Source organism: Ictalurus punctatus, chromosome 6 (genome assembly GCF_001660625.3).
Source record: "Ictalurus punctatus breed USDA103 chromosome 6, Coco_2.0, whole genome shotgun sequence".
In the NCBI taxonomy this organism is placed as follows: domain Eukaryota; kingdom Metazoa; phylum Chordata; class Actinopteri; order Siluriformes; family Ictaluridae; genus Ictalurus; species Ictalurus punctatus.
In genome coordinates this window covers 1,547,423-1,569,940 of record NC_030421.2, presented here as the reverse complement: position 1 = coordinate 1,569,940, position 22,518 = coordinate 1,547,423, and the positions used below count along the sequence as shown (strand labels likewise).

General features: G+C 42.9%; 1 protein-coding gene across 3 annotated transcripts in view; it reads right to left on the bottom strand.

Moving 5' to 3' along the window:
• dachd (dachshund d) overlaps window positions 1-22,518 on the bottom strand; it is a 119,886-nt gene that overhangs the window by 6,109 nt on the left and 91,259 nt on the right. For 2 of the 3 annotated variants that reach the window (XM_017470341.3, XM_017470343.2), the window contains 4 exons: window positions 9,844-9,989; window positions 6,977-7,124; window positions 5,246-5,389; window positions 4,143-4,211 (listed from right to left, as the gene is read on the bottom strand). In XM_017470341.3, coding sequence (XP_017325830.1) covers window positions 4,143-4,211; window positions 5,246-5,389; window positions 6,977-7,124; window positions 9,844-9,989 — 507 coding nt within the window. The remainder of the gene's footprint in view (window positions 1-4,142; window positions 4,212-5,245; window positions 5,390-6,976; window positions 7,125-9,843; window positions 9,990-22,518) is intronic. The other variant, XM_017470342.3, reaches the window with a different exon arrangement.

The following is a 22,518-nucleotide window of genomic DNA, read 5'->3' as shown; positions in this document are numbered from 1 at the left end:
TCTTTTATTATTATCTGATCTAGGTACTGATTCAGAAATTCAACATACAGTACACTCCACGGTTTGGGATACAGTGGTAAAACATTTCGCTTCGCACGCATCAACACTACGTATTAGTTATGGCGTGCGTGATAACAAAATGGGGGAGGGGCATTATTATTTTTGTTCCTATACGTGTGTGAAACGACAGTGAAGAATCAAAAGCAAGGCAAAAGTCTGGTGTGACTCCTAATTAACTGCTCCGCCGTCATTTATCCGTCTTTTTGTTTTCTACCGGCTCACAGAGGAATCGTTGGGAATTTATAGGTCAAAGTTCACCTACATAAAGTTGGCGCTGAGTGAAAGCCGCTGTTATCAGAAGCCCTTCGGTGAAGGTTCATTCATGTTCAGGTCATGCTTGGTCTGACGGCGGCTTTATTTAAGGTTTAAAATTCACCTTAAATTAAACGAACGAATAAATGAAGAATGCGTGTCATTTACCCGTGTTCCTTCTATTGACATTTTAGTGAAACGTTCCGTGTTTGTACGTATTGTTTACGATTCTCAATTACGATAAATGAATATCCCATTTAAATGGAAAGCTGTATTCCCCCAGAGGACAACTTTGATCCTTTCTCATAAAGTGTGCCTATAATGCAGCCTAACAGAGTCTGCCATGCCTCTTTAGAAGAAATGTCATCTGGTAATCGTTAGCTACACCGAAGCATCAATCTCCATTTTCTCCGACACGCTGTTCGGCGAAATGAATTGACGTCCGACTCTTAAAGATGCTCGTGGAAGAACGAGTTTAGTTCCAACTTAGACGTGTCTGATGAGCTGGAAGTTGCTGATCATAAAAACGCGACATACAGCGCTCACTGGACTTACAATCTTATCTGGCTACCTTTGGAACCGAAGGAGCCCAACCCCCGAGGTTCCAGACATTTCTACTGGCGTACCTTCCGCTGCAAGATTAAAGATTAAAGATATACCTTATTACTGCAGTGTGAATCAAAAGCAATATGGACATCTGACACAAGGAGCAGAGGTTTTGGCACCTTGCACACGTCTGAGGTCTCAAATGAAATCGGGCTAAAACACTAAACCGCGTGTGTGTAGAGAACAGACGCTAGCATTCAGTTGATAATGTTTTTATTTTTTCTGTTGTCTTTCTCTTCTATTTAGCTGATATGGGCTAATTATTATACCGCAAGTGCTCCAAACACTTCCCACACTGTTTCTCAATGTCACCTCGAGTACATTCAGGTACTTCCTGTTTGCATGCATTGTTTATTCATTTATTTACTTCTTTTTTTAAAACCTGGTATTATTTCAGCGAGTGTTATTGTGTGCTGTCTTTAATGGCTGTTTTTCTTCTAGCCTGCACATGTACTCATGCTTATCATTCAAGCTGATTCGTACACGTTTTATTACTGGGCCTCATTCATCAAGCTAGGTATGAACAATGTACTCGTGTACTTTCTTGCAGAAGCATTTTTTTTATTTTTTTTCGCAAGAAACATGTTCTCTAGAAACATTCGGTTAGTTCGGAAACACTTACGCATCCTGTGAGAGCGCCCGAGTTAACGCAGGTCATGTTTAAGGAGACTCAGAGATTACGTTAGTTCAGCCGTGTGCACAACTTTAAGCAGCATTTTGTTCAGTCATTTTATATTAATTACTTGAACAAGAACAATCCAAAACAAATCCATAAATTAAGGCAAATAAGATCAGCCGTTTAATTAGGAAAAGGCACCCTATACAATGAAGAAGAGACGGTGTGTGTGTGTGTGTGTGTGGTAGTCGATGCGCTGCAATGAATGAGTTTCATTACTGTAAGATTTAGCGCGTACCGCGCTTAGCAGGTGCGCGTTCGCTGTTTAGTTATCATTTTTGACCTTTTCGGTTCTCTTTGAGCTTCGCTTTTTATGGTGTTTTTCGGGAGTCGTTAATCTATATCAATTGTGCCATAAACATACTTGGCAATTTGCAAACGTACACATGTGAGTACGAAGAACATCAGCTTTGCTGATACTTCTGTAAATCTGGCCAAAATGACACAACTTTACAAAACAAATTGATAAATTAAAGCTGCAAGCAGCGGTCAAAGGGGCCAAGCACCAAAGGCGCAGCAAGCACAGCGCGGAGCCTGAAGAACACGAAGTGGAGAAATAGAATGTTCATGAATGAATAAAAGATAGATTCAGAAGCACAGCTGAGAATAAGATTGAACAGGACATGAACAGAACAGAGGAATTTATTTGCATGCCAAGAGGTGGAAAGGTTACTGTAATGCTGAGCCACAAAAGAAAGGAACCGAAAGACAAAACATTGCACAAACTTTTAAGAACTTGCACCACATGGGAATCGACCCCAGGACCTTTAGAATTAATGCTTGTCATTTATCACAGTGCGCCACAAATGTAATGGAGCTAAAAATAATCAATTTTGGACAGTGTTTTCAAAAAAACCTTATATCTGTGGAACACAAGGTGGCGCTATGTTAGAATTTCTCATGTACCTAGAGGACATGCTATGAATGATCCCTACGAAATTTTGTGTCGATGTGTCAAATATTTTAAAAGATATATATATAGCAATATATAGCAAATTTCAAAATGGCAGACAGGCGGTTGGTCCGATCCTGGCAAAATTGGTATCCATGGATTCGCCATGACCCAATTAATCCGTAAATACCATGATCATAATTTTCTGTCAAAGCATTCAAAAGTTATAAGCAAAAATAATCATTTTTCAAATCTCATGACCTGTAGGTGGCACTGTTCTCAAATTCGGCATGGACCATGCTGTCGACGAACTGTACCAAGTTTCGTTACGACCGATCAAAGTCTGTCCGAGATACAGCCTCTGATCCAATTTTGCGTCAACATCATTAAATTTCTGACATCGTAACTTTCGAACAGCTAGGAATATCAAAATGCTGTTTGGTAATTTTTGTGTGGCTCTGTCCCCTGGTCATCTCAGCCAATTTTAGTAAGAACTGGACAAAACTGGAACGAGTAGTAGCGAAAAAAAACTTTTCAAAATGGTGACTACATGTCTCATATTAAATGGAGTCTTCATGTAAGACATGGCTTGTGATCAGCATGAGGAGAGTAATCTGATCAGCTAAATGAATGGTCTCTAGGATAAAGTGTTTGACAATTAGAACCATTTGAAAAGTGAATTTTTGAACTAGTGGTGGCGCTATAGAGTTGGTCTTAGAGAGCCCATTAATTGGTCAAGATACTACTCATGGTCATATCTATGAGTGGGACAAATTTGATAATTTTCCTACTTATGGTTCATAGGGCTGCCATAGACTCCCATTGGGGAAGAAGAAGCATTATAATAATAATAAGAAGGGGAAGAAAAAGAAGAAGAAGAAGAAGAAGAAGAAGAAAAAAAAAGAAAACGAATTCTATGAATATAATTAACTAAAAAGATGATTCCCACCTCACAAAAACATGCCAGTAGGCGAACCGGTTACTGTAAATCGCCCCTAGGTGTGCATAAGTGTGTATTTGCATGGTGCCCTGTGATTGGTTAGCATCCCATTCAGCATGTATTCCCACCATCCGCGCAGTCCTCCCAGGGCTCTGGACGCACCCAGACTCTGGCCAGGATGAAGTTATTAAACATGGACGAATAAAAAGATGATCTATTTCTCATCACTAAAAGTGTTACTGTCTAGTTTTATTTATTTATTTATTTATTTATTTATTTTTACATCCAAAATATTCTGTTCATTTCTCAGCTGGTATGACCTTAAACTAATTTCCCTTTTACACCTTTGAGTCACGTTTATTTTACAGTGCACTCAATTCCCAGTCCCACGCGTTCGTAAGTAAATAGTCGCATTCGTGCTTCCACAAAAATGGCTGTGTCACTGGTAATAGTTTTGAACAGCCCACTGAATCCAGCATACGTTTTTTTCCCCCTTAATGCTTTATAAAAATATCATACACGCATTTGTTACAGAAACTGATTTTCCCTCTTTTTTTTTTTTTTAAAACAAAGTGTTCTCTTGACGGATCCCAGTGATCTTGACCTTCCTCTTGAACTGTGAGAGCTGTGGCCCAGATGGTAGGCTGCATGCTTGAACAGCAGGCTGAAACTAAGGCTCATAGAGAGAGATTTATAGTCTCCTCAAAAACACGTACCTTGTATTGTCCTTTCAGCATCTGTTCTGCCACTGCTGCGGTCAGTCTCTATCTCCTGGGTCAACGAGTCTGGCAAAATGAAAGGATAATGACGATTAAACATCCATGACATCTGCACTTAATTAGGAAAGTTTTTTGAACGTCGTTTCTCATGATGGATGGAGGGCATATAGGCAGTGTTGCATATGGCACAATAAGAGCTTAAAAGCATTGACTAGGTGCAGGATTTTGTGAATACAAACCAGGACGGCAGGTTTTTTGCACATGTTAAACCGAACCTGCGCCTCGATCTTGGTCCAAGACCTCAAACGTGATGCTTGTGCGACACATCAGGAGTCTTTTATGGTGCATAAATCGTGGCCTCTTTACTGAGCTATATTGGAGTCGAGGACACAGCCGTAATGCTTTCAAGAGCACGTCTCAAGTACAAGTCAAAATCAATCCTCGCATGGGATTCTGACAGCAAGCACTCAATCACGTCAGAACAAACCAGATTTGGGACAAACGCGTCGAGCGATTATACGGCCGGGAACGTGTTTGTTTTGAAGTCGCTCGGTCAGGTTGATGAAGTTACATAAAATATTGCGCTACGAATATTTCTTTCAGGATAACAGGGGCATCTGGGAACATCGTGCAGATCTGCATGAATGAGCCGGAACAATTACAATGGAAAAACAGAAGGGTTAGAGCTTTCGTTCCTACTGTACGGTTCTTCAGCACGTTTAACCGTTTCTGTATCATTCCGTATCATTCCGGGTAGCTTTTAAACGTCTCATTGCACAACGTAACTCTCTTCATACCTCAATGTTTCTGAACAGATCTCCAAAAAGAACAAGTTTATACCCGTGCTGCGGGGGTTTCCTCCGGGTACTCCGGTTTCCTCCCCCAGCCCAAAGACATGCACGGTAGGCTGACTGGCGTGTCTAAAGTGTCCGTAGTGTATGTGCCCTGATCATGCTCCCTGGGATGGGCTCCAGTAGGATACCCAGTAGGATAAGCGGTATAGAAAATGGATGGACAGAGCCTTGCACTAATACGCATTTTTCTTGCTGGCTCGAACGCCAGAATGAACCATCGGCCATCCAAGTGGTGTCAGGCCTCACCATTCAGGGATCGGAGACTCTCTGTAGGTGAGCTCTGTTTGAGAGACTGCTCTGCCTGTTCCCGCCGCTTACACTCATACTCCAGAGCCTCCTGCAGTTTCCTCTTAGCCTTCTTCTCCTTCTTCAGGCGCTTCTGAATGATCGCTAAAGATAACACACACACACACACACACACACACATACACATATAGAGTCCGGTTGAAAGTACTCATCAGCCACAGTGCTAGAACGACTGGTGCACAACTCAGGATTCCGAACGTATTCCTGGCTGTATTGTTCATAGGAATGTTGGGGGGGGGGGGGTGTTCTCGTCGAGTGAAAATGGACTATGTCATTAGCGAAATAATTGAGCCAGCGATAACCTGGATTAACCTAGGTTAGAATGCCAATGAGATGTGGTTCAGAGAAACTTTCTCAGAAGAAGGAAAAGCAGTCTCTGACATTATAAAACAGCAGACAGCTGCAGCACAGTTACTAGGATACTTATGAGAAACTGCCTTATTAAATTCCACGTGATTCATTACGGTAAGTGAGCGTACCGAACACGAGGATTAAGCTGCACTCAGTGGCATTTTTGTGAACAAAAGAACACGAAGATCACAATATACTGTATACTCAGAATTGGATGTGTTACTACAGACATAGAGAGTAAAGCAGAGGACATATCTCGAGGCAATGTAGAATGTAGAGAGCCTTCTTCATCCTCTTTTTCTTCTTCTTCTTCTTTTTAAATTTTTTTTTTATCAAGGATGGCTGTAATTTATTAGCTGAACCATGAACAATGTCGTCGTTTCCCCTTGAGAAATGATGTGCTACATTTAGAAACGTTTACCACACGAACCACTTTCCACATATTTATTTATAATTACATTAATATGAAATGTGCTCACACGCACATGTGAGAGCTCAGATATACTTTAAGATGCTCTCCTGATATGTGTTTCTGTACAAAAACGGTAATGAATAACGGTCACGGTAAAGCGCATTGTATCTCTAAAGCCGAAGCCCAGCGATTATGGGACAGAAGAGTATTAGCATCAGATACGTAACCGAATATTAATACATTATTATTAGATGAGATGAGAGATGGGCTTCGGGACAAACAAATGTACTCAAGGTTTATATTTTCACGCAGGTGCGGCTGGACGGTCAGATATGAAGCTTGTGGGACAAACAGAGATTATGTTCATTCATTCATCCTTAGTAATTGCCTGGTCAGGGATGGGGTGGTTTAAATTAGGCTATTAGTTTTGTTTACATTGTAATATACAAATTAAAATAATTAAAACCATATTACAAGCAAGTGCCGAGAAAAATAACAACAACAATGCAAGCGAGATTCATATACTGATAATGATTCTTTATTAGTTACATGTACATTAGAGCACGGGGAAATTCTTTTCTTCGCATGCCCCAACATGTCAGGAAGTCGGGGTCAGAGTGCAGGGTCAGCCGTGATACAGCGCCCCCTGGAGCAGAGACGGTTAAGGGCTTTGCTCAAGTGGCAGCTTGGCAACGCTGGGGCTCGAACCCCCGACCTCTGATCGGTAACCCAGCAACTTAACCGCCAAGCCACTACTTGCCTCATAGTTCTAGTTTAGGCCACACCCACTCCGAGTTTAAATCTGAATACAGATGTGGATATTTGGAGCACTAAACTGGTGCGGCTGATGCCTCGTGTTCCACCCCTCTTACGCATGCATTTGTTTGTGCGAGTGTGAATGTGTGTACCTCTGTTCTTCTGTTCCATGGCCAGCTGCTTCTCCAAAGTCTCTCGAAGTTCCCTCTCCCTAAACAGCTCCATCTTCAGCTCGGTTTTCTCCAGTTGGACTTGCTTCTCCTGAGCGCGAGCGTTATCAATAGCCACCTTCAGCAGGCCCTACCACAGCACCAAGAACATGCTTTTACAATTCAGCAATCCTGTGTGTGTGTGAACGCCAATAAACACGATCGGCTGAGTTTAGGCAAGACATACACATGGAATGTATCATCAATCATCCAGTTCTAACTGATGATATTCACTCGCTGAGCACTTTATTAGGAACACCTGTACACCTACTCATTCATGCAATTGTCTAATCAACTGATCGTGTGGAAACAGTACAATGCATCAAATCCTGCAGATACGGGAGAGCAGCTTCAGGGGATGTTCACATCGAGCATCAGAACTGAAGAAAAAGAAAAAAATCCGTCTGATATCGGTGATTTGGCCGTGACGTGATTGTCGGTGAGCGGAAGTTCTGTGCATGGAAATGCCTTGCTGATGACAGAGGTGGAACGGAGAATGGCCAGACTGGCTTGAGCTGACAGGAAGGCTACAGGAACTCAGATAACCATTCTGTACAATCCTGGTGAGAAGAAAATCATCTCAGAATGCGCGACACGTCAAACCTTGAGGGCGGATGGACTACAACAGCAAAAGACCTCATTAGGTTCCACTTCTGTCAGCCAGGAACAGAACGCGGAGGCTGCAGTGAGCACGGGCTCACCGCAACTGGACAGGTGAAGACTGGAAAAAACGTAGCCTGGTCTGATGGACCTCGATTTCTGCTGAGGAACACAGATAGTAGGGTCAGAAATGGGCACCAACAGCATGCGTCCCTGTACCCAACCTGCCTCGTGTCAAGGCTGGTGGAGGTGGTGTGATGTTGTGGGGAATGTTTTCTTGGTACACTCTGGGACCAGTCAATCATGACTTGAATGCCACGGCCTATTGTTCCTGAACATGTGCCACAGTTTACCATCTTCTAATGGCTATGATAATTCCAGCATGATAATGCACCATGTCACAAAGATAAAGTCGTCTCAAACCGGTCTCACCAACATGACAGTGTTCGACGGCCTTCCCAGTCACTAGATCACTCCACCTTTGGGATGCGGTAGAACAGGAGATTCACAACACAAAGAATTGAGGCTGTTTTGAGGGAAACAAAGACGGAGGGCCTACCCAGTATCAGTACAGTGTTCCTAATAACGTGCTCAGTGAGTGTATAAGAGTGCAGTAACCTACAGTCCGTTGTCGAAATGCATATGAAATATGAAAGAAAGACACAAGACTTTTTGTAACCTGTTTTGCCCAAAGGTTGGCTATAGAGGAGCATTTCGCCACGTGAAATTACGGTATACATGGCATCCACCCGTAGCTAGAAAATTTCTGTTAAAAAATGTCCTAAATATCGGGACCACTTCACTTTCTCAGCAAGGGTTCGACAGTTCGCTGTGCATCTGCAGTTCTGATGGTGCTGTGACCATTTCCAAACAATTATTTTCCCACGTACACATGCAATTAAGGCTGATGCAATGGGCTATATCATACTAATTGTTCCTTGTTCTGACCCCAATTTAGAGTAACTTCCTTTATCTCAATTTTCTGCCTGGATTGCTTTTGTTGATTTATATACGCGAGTCCTCAATCAAAACATTACCCCAGAATTATGATTAAAGATGACTAACTAAACTTGTGTGGCTGCGAGGAGTCTGAGCATTCAGGCTAATTATCAGTAAGGCCAGAAAGAGCAGCACGGCTCTGATGTCCCTATCACAAGAGCAGCGAGCACAAAGACACTCCCTATACTGCGCTCACATCATTAGTCTCACAGGCCATGCTAATCAACAACATTCATCTTTCTGACTCACTCCGGTCTGCATGGAAACAACAACGTTGAAGGAAATTCTACAGCGCGACATAACACCGTCTGTGTATGGAAACGATAAAAACAGAGCGACGGAGGACGCCATCACGGGTACGGTAGAGTCGGTACTATATCTGGTGCGACCTGAGCAGCGGTGTTCGGTAAAGATGTTCCTGATCAGATCGGCAACACGATCACTTCGAGGTGAACACATTTCCATTTTGCGTCATGGTCTCGGAGTGCACTGCGTATATATATCTCCACACACACACACACACACACACACACACACACACACACCTCTGGCTGCCTATTAGTGTGTCTGACTAATGGACACTGGCAAGATAGGAGACAGAAAAACTATCACTGCACATTTGGACTATTATCTAGATTTAGTGAGGAAAGGGGTTTGTGCTTTCTGGTTTTTCAGGAACACGACACGCTGTGTTTAATTATTTTTTTGTCTTATTAACTTTAAGCGAGAGCGGGACAAAAATGGAGAAGCTGGTGAAGGAGCGCCTGTTTATAGCTGCTATAATAAGTGATAACAGGAAGTTACTTGGCTTTCCATAATATTAAATGTAACTATAAGTGGTTGTAATCACTGGGAAATTGCTCTGGATGTGATATCACAGGAAAAGAATTCACTCTGGGGCCAATTCGGGCCAGGCCGTATCACACCGGCTTGCTGTGGATTATTTTCCTACAGTATGACAGCGTTTCCTGTCGTGCGATAATTCCTTTCACGGTAAATGACGTTTTGATGGTCGTGGACTAGATTAGAAGTCAACTACTCGGGCGTGCACTGTGCACAGAATTCGGCGTGACGTTCTTACAGGTTAGATCTTTACGATCCACTGAGCGAACACACACACACACACACACACACATATATATATATATATATATATATATATATATCGGAAAAGCTCGAATTGTCCGTCGGATTGTTTGCTGAACGCTTACCTGAATGTTGGTCAGTAGGGTCTCTATTGATGACAGCCCGTCAGGAAACAGGAAAGGAGATGGGAACCCTGGCGGTAAAGCCTGACCTGCCAACGACAACCTCTCATAGCTGTCCCTCGCTGTTGGAGTGCACATGGGGGCTTCTTCTGGTGGCAAAGCCAGAGAAACACACACTCAGCACAACTGGCTTCAACAAAGACATTAGACATCAATTGCAAGCATGTAGCATGGAATAAATCATCCCCCCCACCCTCACAATTGGTGTTTATACTTAGATTTTGTTTGTGGAGAAAAAAAATCACATTAACATCTATACAAGCAAGCCCGATCAGCTGGAAATGATTGATAACCCATTCCGGTACTGTCATTTGAAGCGATGCTGTTATTGATGCTACTGCATGTGTGGCTGTTAGCGATGCTCAAGAGCTTCCAATCACATGAATGTAATGAGATTCCTGTGCACCATGAGTGGTTCTACTCTAGTATTGTAACACCGGTGGTCATTTGCTATATCGTCAAGGGCATAAATATGATAGGAAATCCGGGAAGCCCGGTCCATATGGCACTCGAACTCTCTGATACGAAGAGGCCGCACTCAATCAGATGCATATGGCTGGCCTTGATTACTAAAAGCCTTGGCTCTCCAACAACTACCATATGGCACAAGGAGGTGAACCTTCATTTAATGCCTTTCAACACTACAGCAGTTCCTCTGGCACAAGGAGCGCTGCGAGTCTGGACAAATGGATTTTAATCCTTGGAAGAAAAAAAAAAAAAAAGGGCAGAAGATAAAAATCAATAGGACAGAGGCAGAAGTTATCAGACTAAAATCAAGGGTGACTCAAAATAGGTTTTAACACAGGAGGAAAACATTGCAGTAGTCATTCTTTAGGTCTCCCAACGGGTGGCATGAACACTAAGGGCTGAGAAGTGCTGAGTAAAAAAGGTGGCCACTAATCCCCAACGGGAAAGAGCCTGACAGACCTAAACACAGATTAGCACTTAAAAAAGGACACGGAGAATCCACTGGGACTGAGCATGAGCTATAGACCTATTAAAACAAGTACAAACTAAAATGGTCATCACACGCAATTTCAGAAATAGAATCAATTACTGGATCATGACAAACTCTTTAGAGATTTAGTTCATGTAATGCTCGTCTCTAAACTATTTTGGGTCCGTACGTATTGTAACAAATCGCATGAAATGGGTTCAGCCGCATATAGAGTAGAATTAAGAAATGAACACGGGACATGTACAGTAAAAGTTGATTGTAATAATAGTGTCCTATTACTGTATTATTTTTTTAATCAGATACAGCAAGGGCACCTTTTATTAACAAGGAATGTTTTGAAAATGATTTAAAAAAATTTTTTGAACATTTTTAGCTCCAAGTGATATATATATATATATATATATATATATATATATATATATATATATATATATATATATATATAATCCTAATCCCAATGAGAGACAGCCACTTCACGAGATATACCGAACACATTTTTTCTTATAGCAGAAAAGATCCATCAGCCCTCTTTAGGCTGCACTGTGGGTGGAGGTAGCGTCTTAAAGAGCATAAATCTGAGGGTGGACCCTGAGCAGATGTCCTTTGTGTCTGAAATGTAAAGCGGAGATCAGATCCAGAGCACAGAGCGAGGCTTTGCTTCCTCCGAGGAGCAATTGCAGCATGTCAGAGACCTGATGACATCATCCGCCATTCATCATGTTCGTAAGGGCAGACCTCTGCCATCTGCTGCACATGCCATCATAACTCTACATCTATCTCTTTTCTCTCTCTCTCTCTCTCTCTCTCTCACACACACACACACACACACACACAACCTCACTTCACCATAACCACAGAATCATTTTCCTCCACACAGTCCAGTGATGACACTATCTCCACATTGTCATGGTGAGCAGCCACTCAGTTTCTCCACACAAGCTTCAGCAGCTGCAGAAGGAGAAAAAAAATAACTGCTTCCGATCGTATTGTCATGTTGTCATAAATCGATTTTGCTAATCACATTTATTTATTAATTACGAACAACAGCAGCAGAAAAGAAAAAGGGGGGGGGGGGGGATATCTTTGTATCGGATCTGGCACTCAAACCCGCAGCGGGCCTCTCATACAGAATTAATACGTGTTTGTATGGCCCTCTAAATCATGCGCAAACATGGCACGACTGGAGGAGACCCACTGCTCCCATCAATATTCACTAATGCCAGCCAAGGCTTGGTAACAGCTGGTCTTACATTAATTAGTTTAAAGTATTTATTTCATCCATCTCCAGAGCAGATTGAGCAAAAACATTAGAGATTATTTCAAGCATCTGCAAATGCCCTGGAAACATCAAGCGAACCAACAGTCAAATCTCAGCCGCCAGTATCAAGGCTAGATAATTTACAATTCTTGGAAGAGGGGGAGGCTAAAAGGAGTGCTGCGCCTCCACAGAGGAGCTCCCAGCAGCCTTTCCCTAAATTTCAACAGCACTTCCCCTCCGGTTCATTACCGACAATGGATGGCTGCCTAATGGATAAACATTTGCTGCTAATCTAATTTCATAAATAAAAAAAAAACAAAAAAAAAACAAAAGTCCACTTCTGGAGAGGTTATTACTGCCACTCAGTGGCTTGGTTTCCGTGTGCAGATAAAGGAGTGAGTATATTAGAGGACATAAAACCCATGTGATTATTAGATCATGAAATGGTTTCAGGGTATATTTACAGCCCTGGTGTATTCCAATACATCGATACGGCGAACGCCAAGGAGCGAAACAATACGGCGAGATTTGGATGGTGGAGGCACTGCAGTTGGTTCGCAGCCACTGTTGTCCCATATTTCACGTTGGCATTAATCATACATCATTGCTTTAACCAACTTCTGCTTGGGACACAGCAAGGGGCTCGCCGCATACACAATGCTGGATCACAGGGTGCTTCAGTGCGCTTTGTTACAGGGAAACAATCTGTCGCGCATTACAAAGCCGAACGCCGCGTTTCCTCTCGAATTACCAATTCGGCTCTCGAAATAACATAAACCCAGATGCAACCGAATAACTCAAGCTGCAAATTACCGCTAATATACTAAGCAAATGCTCTCCTCCTTCACTCCCCTCCCACCGACCTACGTCCGCATTAGCCGTTCTCGACTTGTATTGTGTTCTCTTAATTCCCTCCTCGTTCCGTGCACTTCAGTTTTGGCCTGCGTTCGGCTGTTTATTTCTCACTGTTGGTCCAGAATCATTGACTTGGACTTAATTACAGTGGCAGACGCCAACGGGCTGGAGAGATTGGAGGAGAGAGCTGCGTTTTCCAGGTGATATTTCTCCACCAGGGCTGCCAGCAGCAGCTGTGACAGGTCTGAGCTCAACTCTACCCGATGAGGGGGGAAGAAAGAAGAAGAAGAAAAAAAAAAAGAAACCTTATGAGATCCTTTCGGGTCAGCCGTGTCACAAATAACATTTCATGCACAACTGTTTTGCAGGATAATGGGAGCCACAAATAAAAATGGGACGCTGTAAATACGATGCATTCGGAATAAAACACCATAATTTAAAATGACACTCTCTCGAAGCGTTCGCATCCAGACGTACGCGCGCGCGCTCCCCTCCCTCCCGTGGCAGCCGCAGGAGTCCTTGACAGTATGCTTGCAGTGATAAATCACCTTTCCAGTTAATTTTCTCAGTCGTTATGTGTTGTGCTGCTAAAACAGGGGCTTAGGAATTGACTTGACAAACTATGAATGTAAAAATATCACTCGCAGGGATCTAGGCTTATCTCCAATTTACATGTTATTAGATTTGTATTGTGAACAGCACTCGGACGCGGCCCGTGGCGAAGGGAACCGAGTACGAGAGGGAGCGAGATGCGTACGATAAGGGAAGATAGGATACATCTCAGACCCCTCTTGACACCCTTTGATATCTCTGATGGAAAGTCATAAGAAGGAGAGCAGAAGCCACTCAACTGATTTTTAATATGATAGACAAGGCACTCCGTGATAAATTGCGAGGAAACCTGGGGAAATTTAGCAACATTCTCACAATAAATAGTTTTTAATTGACCTTGGAAGCTGAAAATCCGCCATATGTTTGGAGTTGCACTGTTTGAATTGAGGTCCCAGTGGGCCTTTCAAACAGCACTACTTCGGCACTGAGCCGGAGGAGGGAGAGAGAGAGGGAGAGAGAGAGAGAGAGAGAGAGAGAGAGAGAGAGAGAGAGAGAGAGAGAGAGTGAGAGAGAGAGAGAGAGAGCACAGAGGGAGGGAGAGAGAAAAGTAAGTGAGCTGGAAGAGAGAACAACAAAGGTATGGAGAGAAAGCGATAGATACTAAGAGAACAATAGAGAGAGAGAGAGAGAGAGAGAGAGAGAGAGGGAGAGAGAGAGAGCATGGGAGCATTTGGTTGGCCTGGCCAGTCACTTTGATATATTGACAGGTGAAGCCTGTGTCCTTGCAAACCCATGTTCCTCCCAGCAGGAGAACAGAATGCTAAAATCTGGAGGATGTCAGTTCGCTCTCGGCAAAGGCGGCTGCTGCTTTCAGCAGACAATTACATTTTATTTGACCTGCCAATGGGGCTGAAGAAGTTGCCGCTTTCCGGGGGAGTGGTTATGACCTTTCAGTCTCATAAATAGAGACAACCCTGCACTACACAAGAACTAATCTCCACACCCGTCTCTCCCCTCGCGCCTCGGCTGCATTCACTGCTTTTATAGCAAAGTGCTATTTTATTCACCTGTGTTACAGCCTAACCATTCTACAGTCATTTATACCGCTGGCACTCTGGCATTTTTTCTTTTTACAGTTATGCTAAAGCAAATCCACGCTTAAATGGTATAAAAAAAAAGAAACAAACAAGGCAGACCTTTTTTAAAGGAAGGCAAAAATAAAGAATGTCCTCTACGGGTGTAAAGGTAACGCGAGGGAGGAGACGTGTGGAGCGAGCGAGTACACTGGGGAAATTCCCTCACACAGACTTTTAGGTGCATGTGTTGTGCACATGAGCAGGATGAGCATTGTGGCATGGCAGGATATTAAACCAGGAGGCTCGGGCGGCAGATACCTGCGTCTGTACCCTCCATGTCTCGCCCTTTTCCGCTCTTTAATTCCGAGACGAAAATTAGCCGTTACCAAATTCCTGCTGAGAGTCAACGTCAGGAGCTGGAGTCAGTCAGGCCTGGATTAACAGGTAACGTTTTGCTTAGTGGGCCTTATGTCTGATAATAATGCACAACCTGTTTCCCCCCCCTCTCTCTCTCTCTCTCTCTCTCTCTCTCTCTCTCTCGTGCTCTCTGTCTCTCTCTCTCTCTGTGTCCCTCTCTCTCTCTCTTTCTCTCTTCTTTTTTTTTTTTTTGTTAATGTTCTCTATACTTACAGATTAAATCGTTTGCTGCACAAACCCATTTGGGAGCGGGGAGAAGGTGAAGGGGATAATCAGCACAGCCACCGGAACGTGTTTCCTAAATGCGCTCGCAGACATTACTGTGCACGGCCATAAAATTAGCGGCGGGACCTTAAAACGCTGACATTTCGCGTGACTTTTCAGAAAGTGACACCCTCATATTTTCATGTAGGCTATCATTAAATTTCAGCTGCCCCGTGGCCGAGCCATGCCATTAATAACCAATTCTGCGTGTCACTCTGCTCCCCTCTCTTTGAAATAATGAGTACTTTGCTTTGCCTTAATAAATTGAAACGTATTCTCAAGGCCACACTGAAGATAGTGACACAGGTGGACAGGCAGGAAACATTCATAAATCCTTATGTATCAGGGACGGGGGAAAGAGAGAAAAAAAATTGCAGACATTAGGGTGAAAGTTATACATGCGATCAAAAAGAAAAACCTGTAAATGTTATTATATCGAGTTGGTAGTAATACGAGGTACACTACACTACACTACACACACACACACACACGACGTTCTGAAAGATGGGACAGAATCACCTTGGGGAGAAAAAAAAAAAAAACCCCAGAACGTTCATATCAAGAGTCTCTGACGCACATCGACGCTGAAGAAGACGTCTCCTCCTTTTATACTGCCCCTGTCATATTTATGGCATAAAGGTCAGCTTGTTCATTTGTTCAAAGTCAGCGCTTTTTTTTTTCTTTCTTCCCCTTCCTCCTTTAGACCGTGCTCCTCCACGTAATAAATGCAGACGATATGTCGTTACCAGACCACTGAGGATTAAAGGCTTGACCGCCTGTAATGCAGGCATAAACCACCCCCCTGTCCTGCTTTTGTTTTTCGACGAGAGTGCACCTTGAACCGCGGTCTTCTACGAAAGGCCCACTCGCTACACGGTGTACCTTTTTTTAAATTTATTTATTTATTTATTTTTCTTCTTCTTCTTCTTTCTTTCTAAACAGGCACCCAATTGATGTTAGCGAGAGGGTTGTGTAACCTAATTAAAAAGGTAAAGCAGGCTGGATAACTAGTGCTCTCGAATGCTTGCAAATTAATTGGCCCTAATGTTTGAAAAGCAAATGCATTCAAGGGTTTTATTGTTTGTCTGTTCATTTTCAATAGCTGTTCTTATTTACAAATTTGGGAACTGCGGCGATTAAGTCTGTAAATGGGATGGATGGCGGACTAAAGGGAAAGTACGGAAAGAGTGTAAAAGGGGGGGGGGGGCAAGAAGAAGGAGAAGTGATTCAAGCTGCAGGCTTTGAGGTCAGTTTTTGAAAGAAAAGGGGGAAAAAAACAACAACACAGAAAAAACAAAGCAGTGCGACAAAAAGGGGGCAATTTAGTATTTCCAGTTCACCTAGAGGCGTGTTTATGGGAGATGGGAGGAAACCAGAGAAGCAGGAGGAAACCCACATGGACACAAGGAGAACTACACATAGATACTATCTAGAAGTGTATTATAAAAATAAATAAATAAATAAATAAACAAACATAGTACAAATGATTCATTTGCACCTTTCATCTCTGTGGTATGAAAAGAGCACAACGCATAATAATGGGATAACCTCTATATGCTGCTTTCACCTGGTGCAGCTCGTCCCGCCTCCTGCTGTCAATCATTTACATTTATTCCTCTGTGTGCCGATTGTTGCTCAAAGTGTCTCAAGTCAGAATCCAGTCTTCTAGTTAAGCAGTGATGGGTTACACATCAAGCTCACCGGGGGCTCTCAACCCACCCGGCTGCTAAACCGTCGCTGACCCTGTCATTTCAAACAGGTTTTAAAACTCTGAACTCATTTCTTGTGTTTGTGCTCATTGGCTAAATTAGTCCTAGCGCAGCCTTCCCAGCAAACAGGGGACGTCCCGCGGGAAGGTGCGGACGTCCACTTCGGTCCGCGTGGTCCGGTTTATAGCGTCTGCTAGCGGACGTTCCGAGGACGTCAGAGGATATCGAATCGTGACACTACTGAATGTGTTCATTTCGCCGGAGGTCCCCTAAGCGTCCCGAATGGACGTTCGGCGGACGTGCGTGGAGGCCATTTAGGGGGCGTCCAGGGGACCTTTTTTTTGTCAGCTGGGTTGTCGTTTCAGTACACAGTGTTTCCCATGTTAAAAAAAGTCTTTTTATTACTGTGAACCAGCTTCAAATGGGTTCGAATCCATCCATTTGCACATATTCATGCTAGAGAGAGAGACAGAGAGAGAGAGAGACAGAGAGAGTGACAGAGACAGAGAGTGTGAGAGAGAGACAGACAGAGAGAGAGAAACAGAGAGAAAGAGAGAGACAGAGAGAGAAAGAAAGTGTGAGAGAGAGTGAGAAAGAGAGAGAGAGAGACAGAGAGAGAGAGAGAAAGAGAGAGAGACAGAGAGAGAGAGAAAGAGTGTGAGAGAGAGTGAGAAAGAGAGAGAGAGAGACAGAGAGAGAGAGAGACAGAGAGAGAGACAGAGAGTGTGTGAGAGAGAGAGAGACAGAGAGAGTGAGAAAGAGAGAGAGAGAGACAGAGAGAGAGAGAGACAGAGAGAGAGACAGAGAGTGTGTGAGAGAGAGAGAGACAGAGAGAGTGACAGAGACAGAGAGTGTGAGAGAGAGACAGACAGAGAGAGAGAGAAACAGAGAGAAAGAGAGAGAGAGACAGAGAGAGAGACAGAGAGAGAGAGAGAAAGAGAGAGAGAGAAAGAGAGTGTGAGAGAGAGTGAGAGAGAGACAGAGAGAGAGAGAGAAAGAGAGAGAGACAGAGAGAGAGAGAGAGAGAGTTGTGTTGCCAGACTTGTGCTTTTTAAACCTCACTCTTCAAAAGTTTACATCATTATCTATAATATAGATGGAGACATTTCGTAAGCAAACTAAGAGAAAGGCAGACAATCTAGAGACAAGGCGGCGTTGTGCTCTTTTTACACCATAAACCCGGATTTCCAGGACTAGTCCCCAGAGAAGAACTTTGATCATTGTTAATTGTACTGTACGTTTTAATGAGTACAGTTTTGAACAGCGGCTAGGTTTCCCGACATCCACGGCTCCTGTACGTTACGCTCAACCCATACGGATATGAACTCGAAGAAGAGTCAAAACATTCGACACACACGTTGTTCCGCCGAACATCAGCACGGAGACGGCGGCAGGATCGCGGAGGAGCGTGCCGGCTGAAGACGAACACGCGTGCTAACACCGTCGCGTTGCACTGCGGAACGAGGACGTCGTCGTCTTCGCTCTGTAGCCGAGTCCGCTGCTAATCCTGGCTCGACATACTGAGTGGCTCGTAAAAGGGAAGATGAAAGTCGAAAAGAAAAGAAAAAAGAGTCAATGGAAATGTAAACTTCCATAAAAAGCAGGGCTTAGGAAGCCCGAGTCCGACCCGCTCTCGCTCTCGCTCTTTCTAGCATGAGTGTGCGAAAATGGATGCAAATCCATTTGCGCCTGGTTCACAGTTATAAAAATACTTAGGGGTTTTAAAAAGCGGCCCGGCGTGATAAACGTGCGGAAATCTGTTTTGATAATATTATTCATAGCGCTGGCTTTGTGCTGCTTGAATTAATAACACTCCATTTACAGATGGAAGAAAGCTGGCATGGTGTTTCCAGTTAAAGAGATTAATTTTTAAACACCTAATTGACAGGCTGGGGTTGGGTGGATAAGCAACAGCTTCTCCGGGGTTTCAGCTGCTGCAAAGTCAAGGTGACTGGAATACTTAGGCAGGCTTTAAAACATACTAAAGCCATAAGAGAGCGGAGAATTAGTCTTCCAGCAGTTTGCCTACACCCCACATTCTGTTTTATTAGGACTGATTTACTTCGCAGTGAAAGGATATAAAAGCCTTAAGTATCAGAGTATAATTACAGTAGGGTCGGAATTTAAAGGCTTGACTCACCATGTCCGCGAGTCAACTCCAACTCAGCACCATGATAAGAGAGCTCTATTAGACTGAGTGCCTGGCAGGGCTGCACTTTAATAGGGCTCCAGATAGCAGTACAAAGAAGAAACACGGCTCTCCGAGTGTGTGCGGCGAATATTTACAGTTGTTTATCTGGGTAAAATGTTGTCCTGGTGACGTCTCGTAACGGTTGTTTACAAAATAGAAACATGGAGCTGGACAATCATGGATGCACCGTGTGGACCTCACTTGCTTAGGAAATAAGCAAAGAAATAAATAAATACGAGCAAAAACAAAACAGGAACAGCGTCAGGGTCACGCTCCCCTTCTTGCGACAGTTGCTCGGCCGTGTTTGCATTCCGAATCGCAAATTAGCGACGGAAAGAAAAGGGTTTTTTTTTTTTTTTTTTGCTAATTGTTACGTTTCATCTGTCCAAGGGCAAGCGGGGGAATTTGTTCACAGCGGTGTGCATTCGCGTACCGCCAGATGCGCAGATATGCACCTAGAATTCACAAGGAGGATGCGGTCATACGTACACAAACAAAATCAGCAACAAACAAACAAACAAACAACAAAAAGTGCAACGCAATGCCTGACTTTTTAGCATTACAGAAATAAATGAATAAATTAATAAACAAATAAACACATGGGCAGGGAAGAAAAACTAAATAAAATGACCAAGGTACTTCCTCGTGAGTGCCCGTGTCTCTGCAACACATTTTGTTCTCTACTGAAATGAAGGCTAAGATGAAGAAGCCGGGACGCTGTGATGGACAAGGAGATTTCACCTTCGCCAGTGAATGATAATACATTATTAAATTTGCCTCTCCGCTCACTAGATACACTTAGCTGACCACAGCATATTTATCTCCCTGTCTAAGCCTTACATCTTGGCAGGAGAAAGCATTCTGTCACTTTTGAGGCATTTCAAAGATTAAAAAGAACCTCTTTCTTTTCAACATGCCTGAAACAGCCACCTTTTTTTTTTTTTTCTTTTAGGAAATGTAATTTAGCAGTCAGTGGTGTCACGTACCAGAACGTGCGAGAAGGAGAGCAAATACCCAAATGAACCGCAGGGTCCTGGGAGGGGGGGGAGAGGAGGAGAAGGGGGGGGGGGGGATTTCACATCCTGCATCATCAGCACTATTTGTTACATCGCTCGCAAATTTGATTGATCCTCTATTGAATTATTATTATTTATTTATTTTTTTTGTTGCATCCTTTCATTTGGACGGGACACACTGACAAGTTGTTTGATCATAAACCCTGACTGCTTGCCAAGTCACATTTCGGCTCCTTATGGCTAATGATCCAGCCTTTTGTCTTACGGAAAGTCAGCAGAGTCAGCACAAACCTCCATCCGCTGCTTTTTTGAAGCCAGATTGGCAAGGACACTAAAAAGGCAAAAGAAAACATGCTTTGAATGCAGGCATAGCTGATGAGAAGACTCGAGACAAGGGTGTGCTGGGTGTACAGTCTCCTCAACTGTGGTTTCTGCTGAAGGTGACCTAAGTTTCTTAAAAACAGAAAATTAGCTGTGGAGATTCTTACAGAATGAGCAATTCCTTTACATCTCATGCCTTCCTTACGGATCTTCACGTATCTTCGGGACATTTGGTCAAAACCTAGCTGCAGCGATGCGAAGATTTGGGTTTTTATTCCTGCAGCATCTAAACTGCTTTTACATCACACTGAATATCAACCCCAGATATCAATCCTCTCCGTACATCAGACCTGTATGACAATCTACTGTATGTCAGATTTGACGTGTATGGCTTTTTAAATGTTCACGTTTAGTCGTGTGAGGACTTGGGGGTCTGTAGTGTTATGAGAACCACTAGCAGAGAACAAAAGGTATTACGGGATAGACGCTATATAATATAATTAAGATATGCTAAGTGAAATCAGCACAACGTTTTCTTTTCTTTTTTTTTTTCCTTTTCAAAATGTTCCATAATAAAGGAAATGAAGCTGAAATCCAAGGAGACGACCAATGCGTATCAGAAAAAACAATCAGTTTCCATTGTCATACTACACCGAATTATATCTGCTTCTATTAGATTTTCCTTATTGCTTGTACATGTCTAATTTAATACATGCCAAAAAAAAAATAAACACAACAGAAAACAACATTTTCAAGCATGATACCATCCATCCAAACACAACCTGAACGAATAATTGCCTGCATTATACACACCGAACAGGACGTCTGGCTTAAAGCAAAGCACGAATGCGGTGCTTTCTAATTACACCCTTCTCCTCTTTATCGTCCCTCGCATCTCTACTTTGATTTCAGCTATTAAAGCAGGTCAAGAGAAATAAAAACTTTTATTCCGTATCTTTTGATGTACTTGAGGAAAAGGTCGTTCTTTTCTCTTTCCCTTTTTTTTTTTCTTTTTCTTTCATGAAATCATTTAATGGCTAACACATGCTTCTTCATTCACTGACCAGCTGGCAAATTATCTAAGTAATACTCATTCATCTGACCGCATCCCAGCGCCTGTCAGCTCGCACAAATCAAATGTGATTATTCACTGCACATTTAGAGCCGAATACCGCGGCTGATTGTACGCATCAGTTCCTGCGAAACCAAAAGCACAATGAGCTGTCAATAGAGGGGTTGGGTTACAGTAAAGCACTTCTTTCTTCGCCACAATGAACTGCCTTTTTTTTTTTTTTTTTTTCTTCTTCGGGAGCTGCATGACAAATACGGGATCCGAGAAATAATTACGATTCCAGATCGAGAGAGACACACAATAGCGTTGCTACTATGAAGATCGCCTTGACTGGAAATGCAACCAGTTTAAATGCAATGGAGCCGCTCGGTCCTCCTTTTATACTGTTTTTCTTGCCCTTAGAAGTTCAGTTAAAGCCTGTAATGAGCAATGTGTGTGTGTGTGTGTGTGTGTGGGGGGGGGGGGGGTCATTCCATCGGATAATGAATACATATTGGGACTTTAATTCTGCACTTTGGTGTATGGTGATGATTTCACGAAAATGGAAGGTCCCAGTGGAGAAATGGACAAACAATGGAGATACAAGCTCTTCTTTCAACCAATCAGTACCACAGTCAACATGATTATATCCCATTAGTTCCTCTGACCTACCGCCATGTCCCTGTAATTAACTATACGCTAGCAAAAAAAACCAAAACAAAACAAAACAAGAACACACAATTGAAGCACGTGTTACATCTGCAAGTTCGGTTTAAAATCTGACAAATCCTTCGCAAGCATGAATGAAATATTACTGAACAGCATTTCTAACAATATTTCCTGTTGTTTTTTTGTGTACTGGCATGTAATAGCTCTTCTTGTCAATGCTACAAATGCATACAAATATGTAGCTGTATATATATTATGTGTATATATATATATTTATATAT